We start from the raw sequence: 21,875 nt of genomic DNA, 5'->3' as shown, positions 1-21,875 counted from the left end.
GAATTCCATGGATAGAGGAGACTGGTGGGCTACAGTCCATAGGGATGCAAAGAGTCAGACACAACTGAAGCAATTTATCACACATGCATGGCCTACAGCATTCAGGCTCCTCTTTTTTCACTATCTTCTGGAATTTTCTCAAAATCATGTTTATTGCATCATTGATACTATCTAACCATCTCATCCTCTGCCACCCCCTCCTCTTTTGCCTTCAATCTTTCCCAGCATCAGGAACATTTTCAATGAATCAGCTCTTTCTACAGGGTGGCCAAAGAACTGGAGCCTCGCCTCAGCATCAGTTATTTCAATGAATATTCAGGGTTGACTTCCTTTAAGATTGACTGGTTTGATATCCCTGTGACGAATTTCTCCAGCACCACAATTTGGAAACTTTAATTTTTTGGTGCTTACATTACTTTATAGTCAAACTCTCACATCCATATATGACTACTAAATAAAAAACCATAGCTTTGACTATACAGCTCTTTGTTGGTAAGGTGATGTCTTTTCTTTTTAATATGTTTTCTAGGTTTATCAGAGTTTTCCTACCAAGGAGCAAGTGTCATTTCATGGCTCCAGTGATTTTGGAGCCCAAGAAAGGAAAATCAGTCATTGCTTCCACTTTTTTACCTTCTGTTTGTGATGAACTGATGAGACCACATGCCAGGATCTTAGTTTTTTTAAAGTTGAGTTTCAAGCCAGCTTTTTCACCCTCTTCTTTCATGCTCTTCAAGAGGCTCTTTAGGTACTCTTTACTTTTTTTTTTTCCATTAGAGTGCTATCATCTGCATATCTGAGGTGGTCTATATTCCTACTGGAAATCTTGATCCCAGCTTGTGATTCATTCAGACTGGCATTTTGGATGAGGTACTCTGCATATAAGCTACATAAGAAGGGAGACAATACACAGCCTATTGTATTCCTTTCTCAGTTTTGAACCAGTCAGTTGTTCTATGTCTTGTTTTGTTGCTTTTTGACCCACATATAGGTTACTCAGGAGACAGATAAGTTGGTCTGGTATTCCCATCTCTTTAAGAATTTTCCAGTTTGCTGTGATCCCCAAAGTCAAAGGCGTTAGCATAGTCAATGAAGCAGAAATCAATGTATTTTTCTGGAACTGCCCTGCTTTCTCCATGAGCCAACAAATGTTGGCAATTTGATCTCTGGTTCCTCTGTCTCTTCCTCTGACCCAACTTGGACATCTGAAAGTTATTAGTTCATGTAATGCTGAAGCCTAACATGAAGGATTTTGAGCACAACCTTGCTAGCATATGAAATGAGCACAATTGTATGGTAGTTTGAACATTCTTTGGCATTGCCTTTTTGGGGGATTGGAATTTAATCTGAACTTTTCCAGTCCTGTAGCTACTGCTGAGTTTTCCAATTGCTGACATATTGACTGGAGTGCTTTAACAGCATAATCTGTTAGGATTTTAAATAGCTCAGCTGAATTCCATCACCACTACTAGCTTTGTAGTAATGCTTCTTAAGGTCCACTTGAGTTCACATGACAGGATGTCTGGCTCCAGTTGAGTGACCACACCATCATGGTTATCCAGCTCATTAAGACCTTTCTGTATAGTTCTTTTGCATATTCTTGCCACCTTTCCTTAATCTTTTCTGTTTTTGTTAGGTCTTTACTGTTTTTGTCCTTTTTCATGCCCATGCTTGTATGAAATGTTCCCTTGATGTCTCAAATTTTCTTGAAGAGACCTCTAGTCATTCCTTTTCTTGTTTCTGTCTATTTCTTTGTATTGTTCATTTAAGAAGGCCTTCTTATTTACCTTATTAATCTCTGTAACTATGAATTCATTTGGGTATATCTTTCCCTTTCTCCCTTTCCTTTTGCCTTGCTTCATTCCTCACCTATTAGTAAAGTCTCCTCAGATGACCACTTTGCTTTCTTGCATATCTTTTACCTTGTGATAGTTTTGGTCACTGCCTCCTGCAAAATGTTACAAACTGCTGTCCATAGTTCTTCAGGCACTCTGTCTATCAGATCTTATCCCTTGATTCTATTCATCACCTCTACTTATAAGGGATTTTATTTAGGTAACATCTGAATGGCCTACTGCTTTTCTATATTTTCTTCAACTTAGGCTTACATTTTGCATTTAGGATCTCATGATCTGAACCAGTCAGCTCCAAGTCTTTTTTGTTTTTTTTTTTTCTGACTGTATATAGCTTCTCCATCTTTGTCTGCAAAGAACATTATTTATACGATCTCAATATTGACCATCTGGTGATTTCCATGTGTAGAGTCATCTCTTGTTGGAAGAGGGTGTTCACTATGACCAGTGATTTGTCTTCACAAAACTCTATTAGACCTTGCTGCTGCTATTGCTAAGTCACTTCAGTCACGTCCGACTCTGTGCAGCCCCAGAGATGGCAGCCCACCAGGTCCCCCTTCCCTGGGATTCTCCAGGCAAGAACACTAGAGTGGGTTGCCATTTCCTTCTCCAGTGCATGACAGTGAAAAGTGAAAGTGAAGTCATTCAGTCGTGTCCGACTCTTAGCTACCCCAGGGACTGCAGCCCACTAGGCTCCTCCGTCCATGGGATTTTCCAGGCAAGAGTACTGGAGTGGGGTGCCATTGCCTTCTCTGCTATTAGACCTTTCCCTGCTTAATTTTGTTCTCCAAGGCCAAACTTGCCTGTTATTTCAGGTATCTCTTGACTCTCTACTTTTGCATTCCAATCCCCTATGTTGAAAAGGACACCTTTTTGGTTGTTAGTTCTAGAAGGTCTTATAGGTCTTCATAGACCCAAACAACTTCAGTTTCTTCTGCATCAGTTGTTGGGGCATAGACTCAGATGACTGTGACATTGAATGCTTTTTCTTGGAAATGATTCAAGATTATTCTACAGTTTTTTGAGACTGCACCCTAGTACTGCATTTCAGATTAATTTGTTGATTTCCTCCCAAAGTGGCTACATGGATACAAAAGACTCGTATATATGCTGTGTATAAGAGATTTACTTCAGATCTACAAACACACACATTGAATTTAAGGGAATAGAAAAAGTTATCACACCAAATGGGAATTAAAGCCAAGATAGCATTACTTATATGAATCAAAATAGACTTTAAAATCAATATTGTAATGAGAAACAAGATGAACATTACATAATGACCAAGGCATTGATGATACAACTTTTAAGTATATCTGTAACCAGCAAAGGAACATGTAAACACATAAAGCAAATATTAACAGACATAATGTGAGAAACTGAAAGTACAGTAAAAGTAGGAGCCTTTAATACCCCTATTTCATCAATAGACACATCCAGAAAGTAAACCAATAAGGAAACACTGGTCTTAAAAATAGGAACACTTGTCTTAAAAGACACATTAGACCGGATGGACTTAACAAATATATATAGACTATTCTACCCAAAAGTACACATTTTTTTTTCACATACACATGGAATATTCTCCAGGTCAGATTATGTGTTAGTCCACAAAATGTCTCATTAAATTCAAAAACTATGAAAATACATCAAGTATCTTTTCTGGCCATAATACTACAAAACTAGAAATCATCTTCAAGGAAAAAAGACTACAAAAAAAAAAAAAAAACAGACATGAAGAGGTTACACAATATGCTACTATACAACCATTACTGAAGGAATTAAAGAAAAAAAATTTAAATACCTGGAGACAAATAGAAATGATAACACAACAATATAAAAAGCATGGACAAAAGAAGAAGCAGGCAAAAGCAGTTCATAAAGGAACTATATAACAAACCAGCCTAACTCAAGAAACATGAAACATATGAAACATTCCAAATTTACACCTAAAGTAACAAGAAAAGAAGAACAAACAAAACTCCATTATTCTTGCCTGGAAAATCCCATGAATGGAGGAAGGAGCCTGGTAGGCTGCAGTCCATGGGGTCGCTAAGAGTCAGACACAACTGAGCGACTTCACTTTCAATTTTCACTTTCATGCATTGGAGAAGGAAATGGCAACCCACTCCAGTGTTGTTGCCTGGAGAATCCCAGGGACTGGGGAGCCTGGTGGGCTGCCATCTATGGGGATGCACAAGGTTGGACACAACTCAAGTGACTTAGCAGCAGCAGCAGCTTTCATTCCTATACACTAAGAATGAATGATCAGAAAGAGAAATCAAGGAAACAATCCCACTTACTGTTACATCAAAAAAGAATAAAAGAAATAAGAATAAGTCTACATAAGGAGGCAAAAGATCTGTAGCTGGAAAACTGTAAGATGCTAATGAAAGAAATTAAAGATGACACTAAAATCTCTGGAAAGGTATACCATGTTTTTGGATTGGAAGGATAGATATTTTCAAAATGACTATACTACCCAAAGCAATGTACAGATTCAATGCAATCTCTATTAAATTACCAATAGCATTTTTCACAGAATTAGAACAAAATATCTGTACAATTTTTATGGAAATACAAAAGACCCTAAATAGCTAAAGCTATCTTTAGAAAGAAAACAGGAGCTAGAGGATTCAGGTCCCCTGACTTCAGACTATACCACAAAGTTACAGTAATCAAGATAATATGTTACTGGCACAAAAACAGAAATATTGATCAATGGAACAGGATAGAAATTCCAGAGGTAAACACATGCACCTATGGTCAACTAATATATGGCAAAGGAAGCAAGAATATACAATGAAGAAAAGACAGTCTCTTTAATAAGTGATGCTGGCAAAAAAGGACAGCTACATGTAAAAGAATGAAGCTAGAACATTGTCTAAAACCATAAACAAAAGTAAACTCAAAATGGATTAAAGACTTAAATGTGAGAGCAGGTACTATAAAACTCTTAGAGGAAAAAACAGGCAGAACATTCTGACAAAAATCACAGCAAGATCCTTTTTGATCCACCTCCTAGAGTAATGAAAATAAAAATAAAAATAAACAAAACACATGTACACCCGTGGCAGATTCATGTCAATGTATGGCAAAACCAATACAGTATTGTAAAGTAAAATTTTAAAAAAAAATTTAAAAATTTAAAAAATAATTAAAAAACAAAAACATAACATAAAGAAGGTTTACCACTTATCCTTCTCAAATTATTCCAAAAGATTGTTGAGGCAGGAATGCTTAAAATCTCATTCTATGTGACCAGCATTACAGTGATACCAAAACCTGACAAAGATATCACACAAAAAAGGAAATTACAGGCCGATACCACTCATGAACATAGATGCAAATATCCTCAACAAAATACTAGCAAACCAAATTCAACAACACAAGAGGATCACATACTCTGCTCAAGTGGGATTTATCCCAGGGATACAAGGATGGGCCAATATCTGCAATTCACTCAATAACATACACTATATTAACAAACTGAAAAATAAAAATCATATAATCATCTCAATCGATGCAGAAAAAGCTTTTGATATAATTCAACATCCAAATAACAAGGTCCTATTGTATAGTGCAAGGAACTATATTCAATATCCTATGATTAATCATAATGGAAAGGAATATGAAAAGGAATGTGTGATATATATGCATGTATAACGAAATAATTTTTATAAACAGTAGAAACACAAAAAACATTGTAAAACCACTGCATTTCAATAAAATAATTTTTACAAAATTCAACATCCATTCATGATAAGAATTATAGAAAGTGAGTATAGAGGAAACAATTTGATATAATAAAAGCCTTATATGACAAGCTTACAGCTTGTCAACTGTGTCAACATCATACTCCACTGTGAAAAGCTGAAAATATTTCCTCTAAAATCAGGAACAAGACAAGGATGCCCACTCTCACCACTTTTATTCAACATAGTATTGGAAGTCTTAGCCACAGCAACCAGAAAAATAAAATAGAATCCAAGTTGAAAAGGAAGAAATAAAATTGTCATTGTTACTATGCATACAACATGATACTATACATACATAGAAAATCCTAAAGACCCTAAAGGCATGATACTATACACAGAAAATCCTAAAGACACCAGAATAGTACTGGAATTCATCAAAGATTTAGTAAATTTGCAGGATATAAAATTAATATATATAATTCTGTTGCATTTTTAGACACTAAAAATGATCAGAAAGAGAAATTAAGAAAACAATCCCATTTACAATCACTTCAAAAAGAGTAAAATTCTATGGAACAAATCTAAGAAGGAAAAGACCTGTTCACTGAAAACTATAAGACACTGATGAACAAAACTGAAGATCACATACACACACACACACACACACACACACACACACACACACGAGGAAAGATATATCATGTTCATGGACTGGAAGAATTAACATTGTTAAAATGACCATACTACCCAAGACAATCTACAAATTCAATGCAATCTCTATCAAAGTACCAATGGCATTTTCATAGAAGTAGAAAAAATAATTCTACAACTTGAATTAGAACACAAATTCTAAAATTTGTGTAGAAGCACAAATGACCCCAAAGAGCTAAAACAATAGTGAGGAAAAAACAAAAAACTAGAGATATTCACACTCCTGATTTCAAACTATACCATGAAACTGTAGGGAAATCTAAACTGCATACAATTCCACATCAAAAGAGCAAACAACTCAATTAAATCTGTGTAGACATTTTTCCAAAAGAAGGCATACAGATTGCCAATAGGCATGTGAAAAGATGCTCAACATCACTAATCAAATAAAACCCAAAATGAAGTGCTCGCTTTGGCAGCACATATACTAAACTTTGAATAATACAGAGAAGATTAGCATGGCCCCTGCCAAAGGATGACACGCAAATTCATGAAACATTCCATATTTTTACAATACTGTAAAGTAATTATCCTCCAATTAAAATAAATTTAATTTAAAAAAACCACAATGAAGTATCAGCTCACAGCTCTCAGGATGGCTATTTCAAAAAAGGCAACAAATAACAAGCATTGGCAAGGATGTAGAGAAAGTAAACCCCCGTGCACTGTTGGTGGGAATTAATTGATATGGCCATTATGGAAAAATTATGACATTTCCTCAAAAAATTAAAAATAGAACTACCATAAGATCCAATAATTCCACTCCCTGATATTTATCCAAATAAAACAAAAGCACTAATTTGAATATATATTTACACACCTATGCTCATTGCAGCATTATTTACAATAGCAAAGATATGGAAGCAACCTAAGTTCCTATCAATACATGAATGATTAATGTAGAAGTGTTATACATATAAAATAGAATACTACTCAGCCATAGAAAAATATAAAAACCTGCCATTGGGACAATATGGATGGACCTTGAAAATTGTTCTTTTTAAAACTTAAGGTTTAACATACATACACATAGACAGGTTTCTTCAATGGCTCAGTAGTAAAGAATCCACCTGCTAATGCAGGAGACACAGGTTCAATCCCTGGGTCAGAAAGATCCCATGGAGAAGGAAATGGCAACCCACTCCAGTATTCTTGCATGGGACATTCCATGAAGAGAGGAACCCAGCAGGCCACAGTCCATGGGGTTGCACAAAGAGCTGGACAGGACTTAGCGACTAACCAGAAACAACAATACACATTGACACACCTTAAAGATGAGAGTGGTTTATGAAGCACTATACATTTTTATCATCATCATCACCATAATCCTGCAAGGTTTCCTTAAATTCCAAGTTTTCCCTTCCACCTACATTGAAAATAAGCAATGGGTTTTTCTCTATGAGTCTTCAAGGCAGTACAAAAATTGGTAGGATTCAAAAAAAGTGGGTGGGGATACTTTTTAGGTTAGGATATTTATACAGAGGAAAAAAGGCACTGAAAGATATTAAAATAAAAATATTTGGAAACCCACATTTAGCTAAAAAAATGGATGGAGTTCCTGTTATTAAACTGATAAAATTAACCTTTTTGGTTAGTAGAGAAACAGTAATTGTAGTCTAAACTAACCATTAGAAAATAATAGTCATTCAACTCTGGCTCCTATCAAGACAATGATTCTTCCTGGGCACATGAGAAATAATGATAATAGTTACTACCATTTCTGACATAAAAGCAATCTCCATTTGTGTGACATAAAGAATGCTTTACAATATTAATCTTTGAAAAAGTCAAAGATAGTAATAGGAAAAAAAAATTTTTATTCAACCGTTAAAAAGGTTGGTTTGTTTCTTTCTAGATAGATTTCTCCTGTGTTACACTCACAGAAGAAAGGCTTAGGATCACTCTGTCCTACTTATAACCACTTCTTAGCAATCAAACTAACTGAGTAATTATACAAAACACGTCTTGTAAAGGGAAGGTGATTCCAATCATGCTATCAGGCTAACTGACATTATATCATGTCGTAAAATTGACATATCACTATGAAGATTTGGCAGGATTCTACTTATAGCTCTGCCAACCCTGAGTTGATTTTTGAAGCTACTATTACTGGATTGGATATTCATAGGCTCAGTTTCCCAGGAACATAGATGGCAGCTGAAATTCCTAAAAATATTTTACCACAATAGAAAAAAGAAAACAGCTGAATAATCTACTTTTAAAGAAATGAACACTATAGAAATTTCATTTGAAGCACTTTATTACTTCCTTGTAAGATGTCAGTTTAAATCTCTCTCAGGCCAAATTCCACATCTGTCTGTCTGAACCAGTTCATAAGCCAAGGAAAGGGGAGAAGTCATCTTTTGGGATGTTCAAAGATACATATGACAAATCCATCCTTTGAGTATGATTCAGGGATATTAGCACTTTTGCAGTTTTTCAGAGAAAGATGGGGATAAAAGTCTTTCCTTTTCCCCTCTATAACACAAAACATTTTTTAAAAAATACTAGGTAATAAGATTATTATATATTAATGACCTAACAAGGAATTAAGATTGTTTCTATTGTACAGATACAATAGAAATAGAGGCAAAAACGTGAGATGAGAATATCAGCAGTGCAATATATGAAGGCAAAATACAATTAAATTTCATCATTTTGTAATTACTCAGTAAAAGGTTGGATGGAATTTGAGAAAACTCTCACTCACAAAATAAATGTTAATACATTGTAATGTTTTTTTTTTCATATTGTTTGGTGCAGAATGGTTGTTCAAGAAACATTATATGTTAAATGAAAACCATAAATTCGTATGTATCTTTATCTAAAGATAGATATTAATCAATAGATAGATATTAAAAGATACTTTATCTCTGGGTCTATAGTTACATAGATAGTCTTGAAATGAATACCAGACAACATTGTCAAGAATACCTCCCAAGGATCCTATCTCAGTGAAAAAAGTATTATCGTCAGTAATTAGTAAGTTGATTATTTTATATAGAAATAAATTATTTAAAGTAATTGTTAGATACTTAAGTACATTTAAATTTCCCAAGTATTTTAATATGGAATATGGAATGCAGAATGTGTTCAGTTGTGTCTGACTCCTTGCAACCCCATGGACTGTAGCCCACCAGGCTCCTCTGTCCATGGAATTTTCAAGGCAAGAATACTGGAGCAGGTTGCTATTTTCCTACCCCAGGGGATCTTCCTGATCCAGGAATAGAGCCTGCATTTCTTATGTCTCCTGCATTAGCAGGTGGATCCTTTATCACTGGAGTCACTCAGAGAGCCAAGTATTTTAGTAACTCAATACCAATATATACACACACATTTTTATTTATACTTTTAATTGGCCAAATAAGATACATTTAATATCAGAGACTTTAGCATAGCGACTCTGAATTATCTCAAAATTTTAATTAGTGGGGTTGAATGAATTGGTTTCTATTATATAGGGGAAATATGACCAAGAGGAAAATAAACACATTTGAAATGAAAATAAAACAAATCAAAAAGGAATAAAGTCATATAAAATAGAAATTTTAAAAATTACCCATATGCTAAGCAGATAAAAACAACATGGCATACCTGACATTATTCAATATTATTCTACATTGTTAAGAATTTACATGTCAAGGTATATGAATAGAGAACTCTTCTTAAATCTAAGAATGATGACTTAACCATTTCTAAATCTTTTCACTTGCATGTTTTTGCTTGCAACTGTTGGCGGGGATTTAAAAGCAAAATAATACAAAAAAAAACAGAAGAGAGGGTTGTATGTGACAATAAAATGACAACATGAAGATTAAAAAGAAAGCAAAATAATATACAAAAAACATCACTATATTTAAAAAGGAACATTGTGATCATTGCACTTTGTTACCCTTAGACCCCATTTTCAAATTACAAATGCAAAGAAACAATATAAACAAATGGAAAACAAGTTTCATTTACTTAGGCAAATTCAGCAGTATTCAAACTACGTTCTCCAGACATATGACATTGAAACAGAAGGTAGCAGCACACTCACCAATAATTATTCAGTTTTATGTAAAATTATACACAGCTGTAAAATATTATCTCATTCTTTACATATAATGTTGAGACTTAAGACCTGAAATTTTATTGGAAATCATTTTGATAATCATTTGAGAAAAAAGATAATTCTCAACCCATAACATACCATATTACTATCAATTAAATTCTTCAAAAGTATATTTAAATAAATTAATGAAAATTAAGCTTGCAATGAATAATAAGTATAATATCAAATATGAAACTTGCTGATAGCTAAATTGAGAATTGATTTTATCTCAACTATCTTTGCTAATGGAGGGGTTAAATGGTGTATCTAATGTAAAATAATGTATAATCCCAGAATTATCTCTACTTGGTTCACAGAGCATTTTTTTTCTTATATGTCTATAGTTGAGTAGGATATCCTTAAGCATGTAAAATAAGTTAATGTATTCTAAGAAAATAAATTACTACAGAGCTTTGCAGACTCCTCTTCCTCCCTCTATTAAATGATTTTCTGTCTGCCATTTAGACAGAAGTATTCATGCCTTTTCCTACTCAATCCCTTATCTATCTCTATCATCTCTTTCTAGGTACAAGCAAAGGGTTTTGAATTGAGGAGTCTTTTTTTTCACCCAATGTTTCTCAATATGGTAAATTCAAGTTGTAGGAAGGCAGGCCAAGATTTTAACCCAAGGAAGGAGCCTCCATTATCTTGAAGAAGTTGAAGCATACATGCCAAGTACATTAGGAGCAGATGAATACTTCAAAATGGATTTTAATATGTACTATAAGACATCAAGATAAGGAGGGAAAAGTATTGGCCCTGGACTTTAAAAGACCTGAGTTTGAAACCCAGTTCTGTCACTCAATTGCTCTATAATCTTAAGCAATTATTATAAATACACTGAGCCATGTATTATTTACTTGAAAAATGAAGACAATATTCATAAACCTACTGTGAAGATTAAATGAAGTACATATAAAGCACCCATGTCTGGTACATAATAGAAACTTAATATATATTACAGGTTTTCCTCAACAGATAAGGTACCAAAGTTTGCTTGAGTAAATTAGCTTCAAGGCAATCATAAAATCCTTTCTTTTATTTCATCTACACAGGACACATCTTTGATCAGGACATAGATCTGATTATTTATATGGTAATGATTTTAGGCTCTGTCAATGTGTTTTAAAAAGCAGAGACATTACCTTGTCAACAAAGGTCCATTAGTAAAAGTTATGGTTTTTCCAATAGTCATATATGGATGTGAAAGTTGGACTATAAAGAAAGCTGAGCGCTGAAGAATTGATGCTTTTAAATTGTGGTGTTGGAAGATTCTTCAGCGTCCCTTGGACTGCAAGGAGATCAAACCAATCAATCTTCAAGGAAATCAGTTCTGAATATTCATTGGAAGGAATGATTCTGAAGCTGAAACTCCAATACTTTGGCCACCTAATGCGAAGAACTGACTCATTGGAAAAGACCCTGATGCCGGGCAAGATTCAAGGTGGGAGGAGAAGGGGACAACAGAGGATGAGATGGTTGGATGGCATCACCGACTCGATGGACATGAGTTTGAGTAAGCTCTGGGAGTTGGTGATGGACAAGGAAGCCTGGCATGCTGCAGTCCATGGGGTCGCAAAGAGTCAGACATGACTGAGTGACTGAACTAAACTGAACTGAATGTGTTTTAAGTTAAGAAATAGATTATCATTTATTGAGCATCCATGATAATATATTTCAGGGGATGATATGTTATCCCTTCTATATTCATTTATATGTGAAGGGCTGCTTTCTTCTTGTATCAGAATTTGTTTATAAATATTTAAAGTCTAAAAAATTATCTAATCCCCAAAGCCTCTTCCTAAATTCTCTATCTTAGCTAATGACATTATCATCCAACTGATAACATGAATCATCCTAGACTTCATCTTCTCACTCTCTATTTTGATCAAGCATCAACTGTGATTAATTCTAATTATGAAGCAACTCTGAATCTCTTTTTTACTCTATTGAATTTTCCTTAGTTCAGGTCCTCGGTATTTCTCCCTTCATTGCTACTTTCCTTCAACAGCAATTGTTTTTAGAGTATTTACTCATTTACTTAGCAGTTGTCTTTTAACCTATAAGAGTTTTTTTTTAATTTGAACAAAATTCTATATGAAAAAGAACATGTAAAATTCTGAGACAGAAGTGGGAAACCTAGAAGTACTTCTGCAGTTCTGTGTAAGCCAGTAAGGAAAGTGCTTGAAAGACACTTTGGAAAACCACTGGCCCAGGGAAAATCCTAAACTGGTAAACATGATAGCTGCACAAACTTTTATCTTCCCCACTTTAACTGTATTGTCTGTAAGTCTCCCATTTTAAATCTCTCCTATGATCCCTGCCACTTAATTGCTATTGCCCCTAGCATACTAGGCTTTTTCTCATCATTGGACATCTACATTCTACATTCAGAGGATGCTTTCCCTCCTATTATCCATCTGCCAAACATTCAGCCTATAAGACGTAGCTCAAATCTCTGTGAGCTTTACCCAACATAACAAATTGTTTTAGTTGCTACCATTCTGTGATATTATAGCACCTTATATATACTTGTATTGTAGTCTCCATCATACTTCAATGAAATTATTAGTTTACATGAATTTATGTGCCAAGGACTGCTATTCATGTAATTTTGCATTACCTAGGACTTAATACCCAAAACACAGTAGGTATTCTTTTTTAATTTTTTGTATCACTGAAGGTATAAAGATAATATTATCATTAAATACATTTTCTTTCATATAGTAGTCTTAATGATTTTCAAAGCTTCAGTTAGAGAAATAGCAAGCAAGTTTAAGTGTTTTGTGTGCTTTTCTATTTTTAGAAAACAAAAAAAAAATATTAAGTGCTAATTTCTAAGACTGGTATTTTTAAGGGAGTAGTGTTTATCACAGTGTTTGATGAAAAACAGTGAACCATTATTTAAGACAATGACTATTTGCACTTTCTTGTCTAATCGTAATGTGTTACCAGGGATGATACATATTATTTTTACATTTTGTCCTAGAATATTAACATAGAAAAGATACACAGATGCCCAGAACTTTTAAAAACAAAAAGAATATTATTGAGACATATCAATAAGCAGGTACAGTACATCCCATCAGAGGCTTTGAGAAAATACTAGTTTGGCCAGTGACACCCTCCCCCAATCTCTGCCCTCAACATACAAAAACACACATACATACACACAATAAGGCCATGAAAGAGATTTCCTACAAGGAAGTGACAATCAATTTTTAAGTCATGTCCATTTGATTTGAGTCATTGGAGTAACAAAACTGTTTTCATGAATATTCAAAAATTCAATAATGTAACCTTTAATAGAGCTTTAAAAGCTCTGAAGGACAAGGCAGTTAGATCTATATTAGTTTATTTCAAATGTTGGGCAGTATGAAGAGACAAGGCTGATCATTGGATGGATTTTATTACCTGTTGGAGTGATAAGCCCTGGTGATAAGAGTCCTGGGATTGAATGGGACAGAAGGCGAGCACTGTCTTGCAACACTCCCAAAGAACGCTTAGGAGGCCTGCCAGGCCTTGAACTGTTGGAGAAAAAGACAAAGATCAGGTTAAAATACACTCTTTGGAAACACCATCACTTGTTACATTCACCTAAACCTTGCTTAATTTTCAAAAATGATAGAATTTTATATTAAAGACTATTTTCATTTATTACTAAAAGACCAATACTTTTCTTTCTACTAAGCTTCCCCAGATACTTATGGTTGTATGTGTGCTCAGTTGTGTCAAGATTCTCTGCAACCTCATGGACGGTAGCCTGCCAGGCTCCTCTGTCCATGGGATTTCCCAGGCAAGAATATTGGAGTGGGTTGCCATTTCTGATGCCAGGGAAATTTCTCGACCCAGGGATCAAACCCACATTTCTTGTGTCTCCTGCACTGGCAGGCAGATTCTTCAAAATGTAGTTATGGCAAGCTTTAAAACCATAAGAGATCAATTTCTAGCTTAGATCTATTTATACGCCAGCACTTTGCAATGTGGCTTACCTGTTGTGAGAAACCCAAAGTTATTACCTTCTGCTCTTAAAGCTACACTTCATCTCTGGTATAAATACATGCAACTGAGATAGGGACTCACAGAATTAAGATGGTACAGAATGTGAAGTGATTAACTCTCTGCTCAGCATGCCAGAGGTAAGGGGTAGAAAGCTGAAATGTAAAATAAAACCTGATGTTTATTAACATTTCCACAGCTTTCACAGCCCACAAGGAACAAAGATCTCCTACCCTCAGTAGGTTTTTTTCCTACCTAGTATTTAAACCAAGCTGTATAACTGGCAGTGTACTCACCTGGAATGACTTTAGTATGGAAACCTACCACCTTTGTAATCTAGGGTGTATTCTCTCACAGATTGCTTGGTATTTTTAAGTGAGTTAACATTAAACTGAAAACACTAACCTATTCTATTTGCATTCTTTACCCCGGTGTGAGTAGTCCAGGAATTGCAATTATAAATGCTAATCCATAAAATAATGAAATAGAAAGTCAGTATCAGGCTTCCATCTTGTACTCTAACACAGTCAGTGTCTGGAATACATTATTTGGAAGCTGTCACTACAATAAGGAGACTTATAAATCATTGAACATTAGGACCAAGTCATTCTCAAGTCATGCAATATATTTCAAATATTTTCAACATTTTTAATGCTACCTAAACTATTGCTGTTGTTTCTTGGAAGAAATGTAATTTACAAATCTGAATAATAGGTATTTCCATAAAATACTCTAAAATAATACATTAAATAACCCAAGCCACAAAAATTTATAAGGTTCGGATAGAGAACATTTCCAAAAATGACTTTTGTATACAAAGAAATTGAAGTTAAAGATCACTCTATCAACTTTGCGGTAATAAAGTTCTCCATTAATGTAAGACAAGCTCTGCTTTTAAATGAAGACAACTTTTAACAACCTTGACCTTACACAGAGGCACTATTACTCAGTTCATTTTTCATTTACCATGCTGATGCTATTTCTTTTTACTATACATCAATACTGTATATCAATCTAGTATGAAATATTCATTTTTCTCATTTAATATTTCAATTTTATAAACTGAATCTCTTCTTTCTACTCGTTTGGGCTATAAATTTTTTAAATAAAATTTTTTACTTTATTTTACTTTACAATACTGTATTGGTTTTGCCATACATTGACATGAATCCACCACGGGTGTACATGAGTTCCCAATCCTAACCCCCCCTCCCACCCCATATCATCTCTCTGGATCATCCCCGTGCACCAGCTTCAAGCTTTTATTTAATTCAGTGTTGTTATTCTGTTTGTCCTTGTCCTGTTTATGGCTTCCTAACTCTTCTTAACTCTTCCTAATACTGAAGATTTAGATTCCCACTCCACCTTTCCTCCCTTTGTATTCATGCATTTATTCTCTCATCTGTATCTCTATATCTGCTTTTACAAATAAGTTCATCATTTTAAGGACACTCTACTCCTATATAGTCAGTCATCTTCTGTTATAATATTTACTGTCTTTCAGGAAAATCCTTTATAACGTTTGAGTCTTATTTTAATAGTCATAGGGGAGACAACATCAGATCTGGCTATAGAGTCTCACACCACGTTTTACTGTGTTGGAAGGAAATTTTCAAAATTGTTTGCCTAGTTAAGCAATTAACTACAGAGAAGTCTATACTTTCTAAGTGCTTCTCTATGTCTTTCTATTTATCAGAATTCAAGCCTATTAACTTTATTAAAGCCTACCTGATAACTCTTTGTACTCGCCCAGCATAAAAGTTTCAGTGCTGTCTTTATGCTTACAATCACTGAGCTTTATGCTCTCTTTCTGATGCTCTCTCTGTCTATGAGCCAGTTGTTGACAGTATATTTTGGAAGCTATGAGATTTAAACAGTTATTTTCCAAATTTCTTGGTCAATCTCATGATTTGATGTAGTAATGACAGCATCGCTTATTCAAACATCCAATAAACAAACATGCACTAAGTGCCCATTCAGTTTGTGTCTGGCATTGAAAATAGGTATCAGGGTTACAGAGATTAAAATGTAAGCTTGACAATGGCAATGGTTTTCGTCTATTTGTTCAGTGATATATTGTGAGAAACTAGAATATAGTTTCTTCTGCTTTTGAAGAGCTTAAGGTATAGTGATAGAGATGTGTATTTGACCTGCTACTTAAAATTTACGATTAATTCTTTAGTGAGTATCATCATGTGATAAATACTTCCAAACTTGTTTAAAGTTATCAATGAACAAAACCATATTCAGATTCCTTTGTTTATATTAGTGGAAAGAAGACTTGTGTCCTTAGAGTAAACTAATTAGAATCAAGATTGTGAAGATGTTTTATAATCAGTAGCATTCTAAAAGATAGATTTATTCTTACTTTTAGAACAAATAATCCTCAGTAGTAAGATATCCCTAGCACTTAAAGTTCCGGCACTGCTTTTCAAAGAACACAAGACTTACAACATAAGAAAAGACTATGGAGGACACTGTAGAAAGATGGAAAAGATTATTCTTGATAGATGATCTTGCCATACTTATCTTTAAGAGCTTTATTAGCATCAGGCAGATGTTTACATATTAATCAAGAAAAAATAAACATGTGGTGGTTTAACTAGAAAATTGTTATTTGGATGACAAATAGGTTGAAAGGTCCATCATTGAAGCACCCTGTTTCTGCTAAAATATTAATTGCATTACTAATTTCTGTAATGATTTATTTTACAGGGCACAAATAACCATGTAATTACTCTTTAACTGAATGATAATTGCTTGTTGGCAATTATTTGTTTTCAGTTTAATTACAAGGTTGTTTGTACTCTATAAAATAAAACAGGGCCTTTTTAAAGTTTCCACCCAAATGACTCAGTGGATATGTCACCCAAGAACACTATTAACAAAAGTTTATGGACCTTGGCCAACAATCCCCCAAAGAGCAAAGCCCCTATTAAACAGCTCAGCTAAATCTTTGAGAGCATTATTTTTTTTTTAGTCAACATTTATAGGTGGTTTGGAGGGAAATTATACCAAAGAATCATTATTTTCTCTGGGTCCAGGCCATTCTGTAACACAATGTATCCTGTTATGTATTTTACCATTCATTCTGTAAACTTCTTCAGGAGAAATGAAATAGTAACTAAGCTTCCTGAGATTAAAGAATAAACCAATTGAAATATGTATCAACAATATTTCATTTTTCTGCAGTTAAAGTGGATTACCATCAGAGTTTACAAACTCTGTAGAGTTGACAGGTCCCTAAGAAAAAAATCCGTAGGTCTTCTGGTGTCAACAGTTTGTAAGATATCCATTCCAAGTTGTAGTAACATAACTGATACTTTGCTCATTAAGATTATTAAATTTCACATGGAGCTACTTTCATTTTGTGTGATCAGCTATTTGTATATGAATCAAGAACTAAGAATTGAGAAAGGTAATTTTATTTCAAAGAAAAAATCTTGTTAATGAATTAATTAGTGATTTCATGAGCCTTCAATATATTTAATATAAACCATACAGTTAGCACATGATTTAGCAAAGAATCACAAGATCATATTATCCTCTTCAATGAAAGTTTGGCTTACTACTCTTTAAAGAAACACTCATAACATTTTGGGACAAACTGAGAAAATTGCTGAAGTTATAGTGGCAGTTAAGTGTGGTATTAGCAGCAACTTGTAAAGATTGCTGCAATTGGATTCCCAGAGTGAATATAGTAAAGTTGCAGGATACAAAATCAATACACATAAATCACTTGCATTCCTATACACTAAAAATAAAAATCAGAAAGAGAAATTAAGGAATCAGTCCCATTCACCTTTGCAACAAAAAGAATAAAATACCCAGGAATAAATCTAAGGAGACAAAAGAGCTGTATATATAAAACTATAAGACACTGATGTAAGAAATCAAAGATGACATAAACAGATGGAGAGATATACCATGTTCTTGAATTGGAAGAATCAAGAGTGTGAAAATGACTATATTACCCAAACCAAAATACAGATTCACTGTAGCTCTTATCAAATTACCAATGGCATTTTTCACAGAACTAGAACCAAAAAAATGCACAATTCATATGGAAACAAAAAATACCTTGAATAGCCAAAGCAAAAAATAAAAGCAAAAATAAACAAATTGGATCTAATTAAAATTAAAAGCTTCTGCACAACAAAGGAAAATATAAGCAAGGTGAAAAGACAGCCTTCTGAATGGGAGAAAATAATAGCAAATGAAGCAACTGACAAACAACTAATCTCAAAAATATACAAGCAACTTATGCAGCTCAATTCCAGAAAAATAAACGAACCAATCAAAAAATGGGCCAAAGAACTAAATAGACATTTCTCCAAAGAAGACATACGGATGGCTAACAAACACATGAAAAGATGCTCAACATCACTCATTATTAGAGAAATGCAAATCGAAACCACAATGAGGTACCACTTCATACCAGTCAGAATGGCTGCGATCTAAAAATCTGCAAGCAATAAATGCTGGAGAGGGTGTGGAGAAAAGGGAACCCTCCTACACTGTTGGTGGGAATGCAAACTAGTACAGCCACTATGGAGAACAGTGTGGAGATTCCTTAAAAAATTGCAAATAGAACTACCTTATGACCCAGCAATCCCACTGCTGGGCTTACACACCGAGGAAACCAGAATTGAAAGAGGCACATGTACCCCAATGTTCATCGCAGCACTGTTTATAATAGCCAGGACATGGAAGCCACCTAGATGTCCATCAGCAGATGAATGGATAAGAAAGCTGTGGTACATATACACAATGGAGTATTACTCAGCCGTTAAAAGAATTCATTTGAATCAGTTCTGATGAGATGGATGAAACTGGAGCCAATTATACAGAGTGAAGTAAGCCAGAAAGAAAAACACCAATACAGTATACTAACACATATATATGGAATTTAGGAAGATGGCAATGACGACCCTGTATGCAAGACAGGAAAAAAGACACAGATGTGTATAACGGACTTTTGGACTCAGAGGGAGAGGGAGAGGGTGGGATGATTTGGGAGAATGGCATTCTAACATGTATACTATCATGTAAGAATTGAATCGCCAGTCTATGTCTGACTCAGGATACAGCATGCTTGGGGTGGTGCATGGGGATGACCCACAGAGATGTTATGGGGAGGGAGGTGGGAGGGGGGTTCATGTTTGGGAACGCATGTAAGAATTAAAGATTTTAAAATTAAAAAAATAAAAAACTAAAAAAAAAAAAAGAAGAATGGAGCTGGAGGAGCCATTCTTCCTGACTTCAGGCTATACTACAAAGCTACAGTCATGAGACAGTATGGTGGTGGTGGTGTTCAGTCGCCCAGTCATGTCTGACTCTTTGTAACCCCATGGACTGCAGCATGCAGGTCTCCTTGTCCCTCACCAGACCCCCCAGTTTGTCCAAGTTCATTTTCATTGTGTCGATAATGCCATCCCGACATCTCAACCTCTGACACCCTCTTCTCCTGTCCTCAATCTTTCTCAGTATCAGGAGCTTTTCCAATGAGTTGTGTGTTCTCATCAGATGACCAAAATATTGGAGCTTCAGCTTCACCATCAGTCCTTCCAGCAAATATTCAAGGTTGATCTCCCTTAAGATTGATTGGTTTGAATTCCTGTCCAAGGGACCTTCAGAAGTCTTCCCCAGCACCAAAACAGAAATATAGACCAATGGAATAGGAGAGAAAGCCCAGAGATAAACCCACGCACCTATGGACACTTTATCTTTGACAAAGGACGCAAGAATATACAATGGAGAAAAGACAGTCTCTTCAATAAATGGTGCTGGGAAAGCTGGAGAGCTATGTATTAAACAAACGAAATTAGTATACTTCCTAACACAATTTAATATAGGCTTTCTTGAATTAAAATAATGTGTCACTGTTCAAAAGTCTGATGAAGAGAATAGTAAGTTAATACTCACATTTGGATACATTCCAAAGGCAAAACAAATTCAGAATTTGCCTCCTCAAATTCCACCACCTTGTTTTATCAGTAACAGAAGCATGCTTTCAGTTGACAAAACTGTAAAGTTGAGGGTAATTTTGATCTCCCTCCACCTCTCCCTTCATTTTCAGTCTCCTATATTTTTATTCCATTGTAATATGTGTTGCAGATTTCCATCTCTATCCATTCCTGTTTTTAACACCCTACTTCAGGCCTTTATCACTTCATGCCCAGGTTATGTTCAACAGGTTTTCATTGCTTCAAGCAATTCTACATAAACTGTACTCTGATTTTTTTGTGAAACATCCCTTTCACCATGTCATCTTTTGTTCTTCAATACTTCCTGACTGCATCCAAAATAAATTCTAAATGCTGTAGTCTCACAATCTGCCCCAATATACCTTTTTTTGTCTTTTTTATCGAAGTACTTGTTAAATTAATGTTTTACTCCAGCTAGCTGGATGAGTATATTCATTATCTACTAAGCATAGTACTTGATCTTAGAATCCTTCCATTCGGAAATATCTTCAAAGTATTAGGATTCCTGGGGACAAATTTTATTAAGCTTCACTGTCTTGGAAAGATTTCATTATAATATGCTGTGAATACGCTGTTTTTCTGAAAGACTACTGTCTTTTACTTTGTGTCATCATGCAGGCTATCTTGAATGATGATCACAATGGGAACTTGAGCACCAGAATTAAGTGTGTGTTCAGTTCAGTTCAGTTCAGTTGCTCAGTCGTGTCTGACTCTTTGCGACCCCATGAATCACAGCAGGCCAGGCCTCCCTGTCCATCACCTACTCCCAGAGTTCACTCAAACGCACATTCATCGAGTTGGTGATGCCATCCAGCCATCTCATCTTCGGTTGTCCCCTTTTCCTCCTGCCTCCAATTCCTCCCAGCATCCGAGTCTTTTCCAATGAGTCAACTCTTCGCATGAGGTGGCCAAAGTACTGTAGTTTATTCCTTCCAAAGAACACCCAGGGCTGATCTCCTTCAGAATGGACTGGTTGGACCTCCTTGCAGTACAAGAGATTCTCAAGAGTCTTCTCCAACACCAAAGTTCAAATGCATTAATTCATCGGTGCTCAGCTTCTTTCACAGTCCAACTCTCACATCCATACATGACTACTGGAAAAACCATAGCCTTGACTAGACGGAATTTGGTTGGCAAAGTAACATCTCTGCTTCGCAGTATGCTATGTAGGTTGGTCATAACTTTTCTTCCAAAGAGTAAGCGTCTTTTAATTGCATGGTTGCAATCACCATCTGCAGTGATTTTGGAGCCCCCAAAAATAAAGTCTGACACTGTTTCCACTGTTTCCCCATCTATTTCCCATGAAGTGATGGCACCAGATGCCATGATCTTCGTTTTCTGAATGTTGAGCTTTAAGTCAACTTTTTCACTCTCCTCTTTCACTTTCATCAAGAGGCTTTTTACTTCCTCTTCACTTTCTGCCATAAGGATGGTGTCATCTGCATATCTGAGGTTATTGATATTTCTCCTGGCAGTCTTGATTCCAGCTTGTGCTTCTTCCAGGCCAGTGTTACTCATGATGTACTACACATATAAG

The 21,875-nt window shown here is 35.1% G+C and overlaps 1 protein-coding gene and 1 non-coding gene across 3 annotated transcripts in view; one reads left to right on the top strand and one right to left on the bottom strand.

The window, feature by feature from the left end:
- DACH2 (dachshund family transcription factor 2) overlaps positions 1-21,875 on the bottom strand; it is a 676,785-nt gene that overhangs the window by 384,880 nt on the left and 270,030 nt on the right. For both annotated transcript variants that reach the window (XM_070290385.1, XM_070290386.1), the window contains one exon: positions 13,767-13,879. In XM_070290385.1, coding sequence (XP_070146486.1) covers positions 13,767-13,879 — 113 coding nt within the window. The remainder of the gene's footprint in view (positions 1-13,766; positions 13,880-21,875) is intronic.
- Positions 6,663-6,769, top strand: LOC138931306 (U6 spliceosomal RNA). Its single transcript, XR_011446548.1, has one exon. It is a non-coding gene; the product is annotated as a U6 spliceosomal RNA (small nuclear RNA).

Source organism: Ovis canadensis, chromosome X (assembly GCF_042477335.2).
Source record: "Ovis canadensis isolate MfBH-ARS-UI-01 breed Bighorn chromosome X, ARS-UI_OviCan_v2, whole genome shotgun sequence".
NCBI classification, from domain to species: domain Eukaryota; kingdom Metazoa; phylum Chordata; class Mammalia; order Artiodactyla; family Bovidae; genus Ovis; species Ovis canadensis.
The sequence above is the reverse complement of the archived record's forward strand: the minus strand, read 5'-3'. Positions and strand labels throughout refer to the sequence as shown.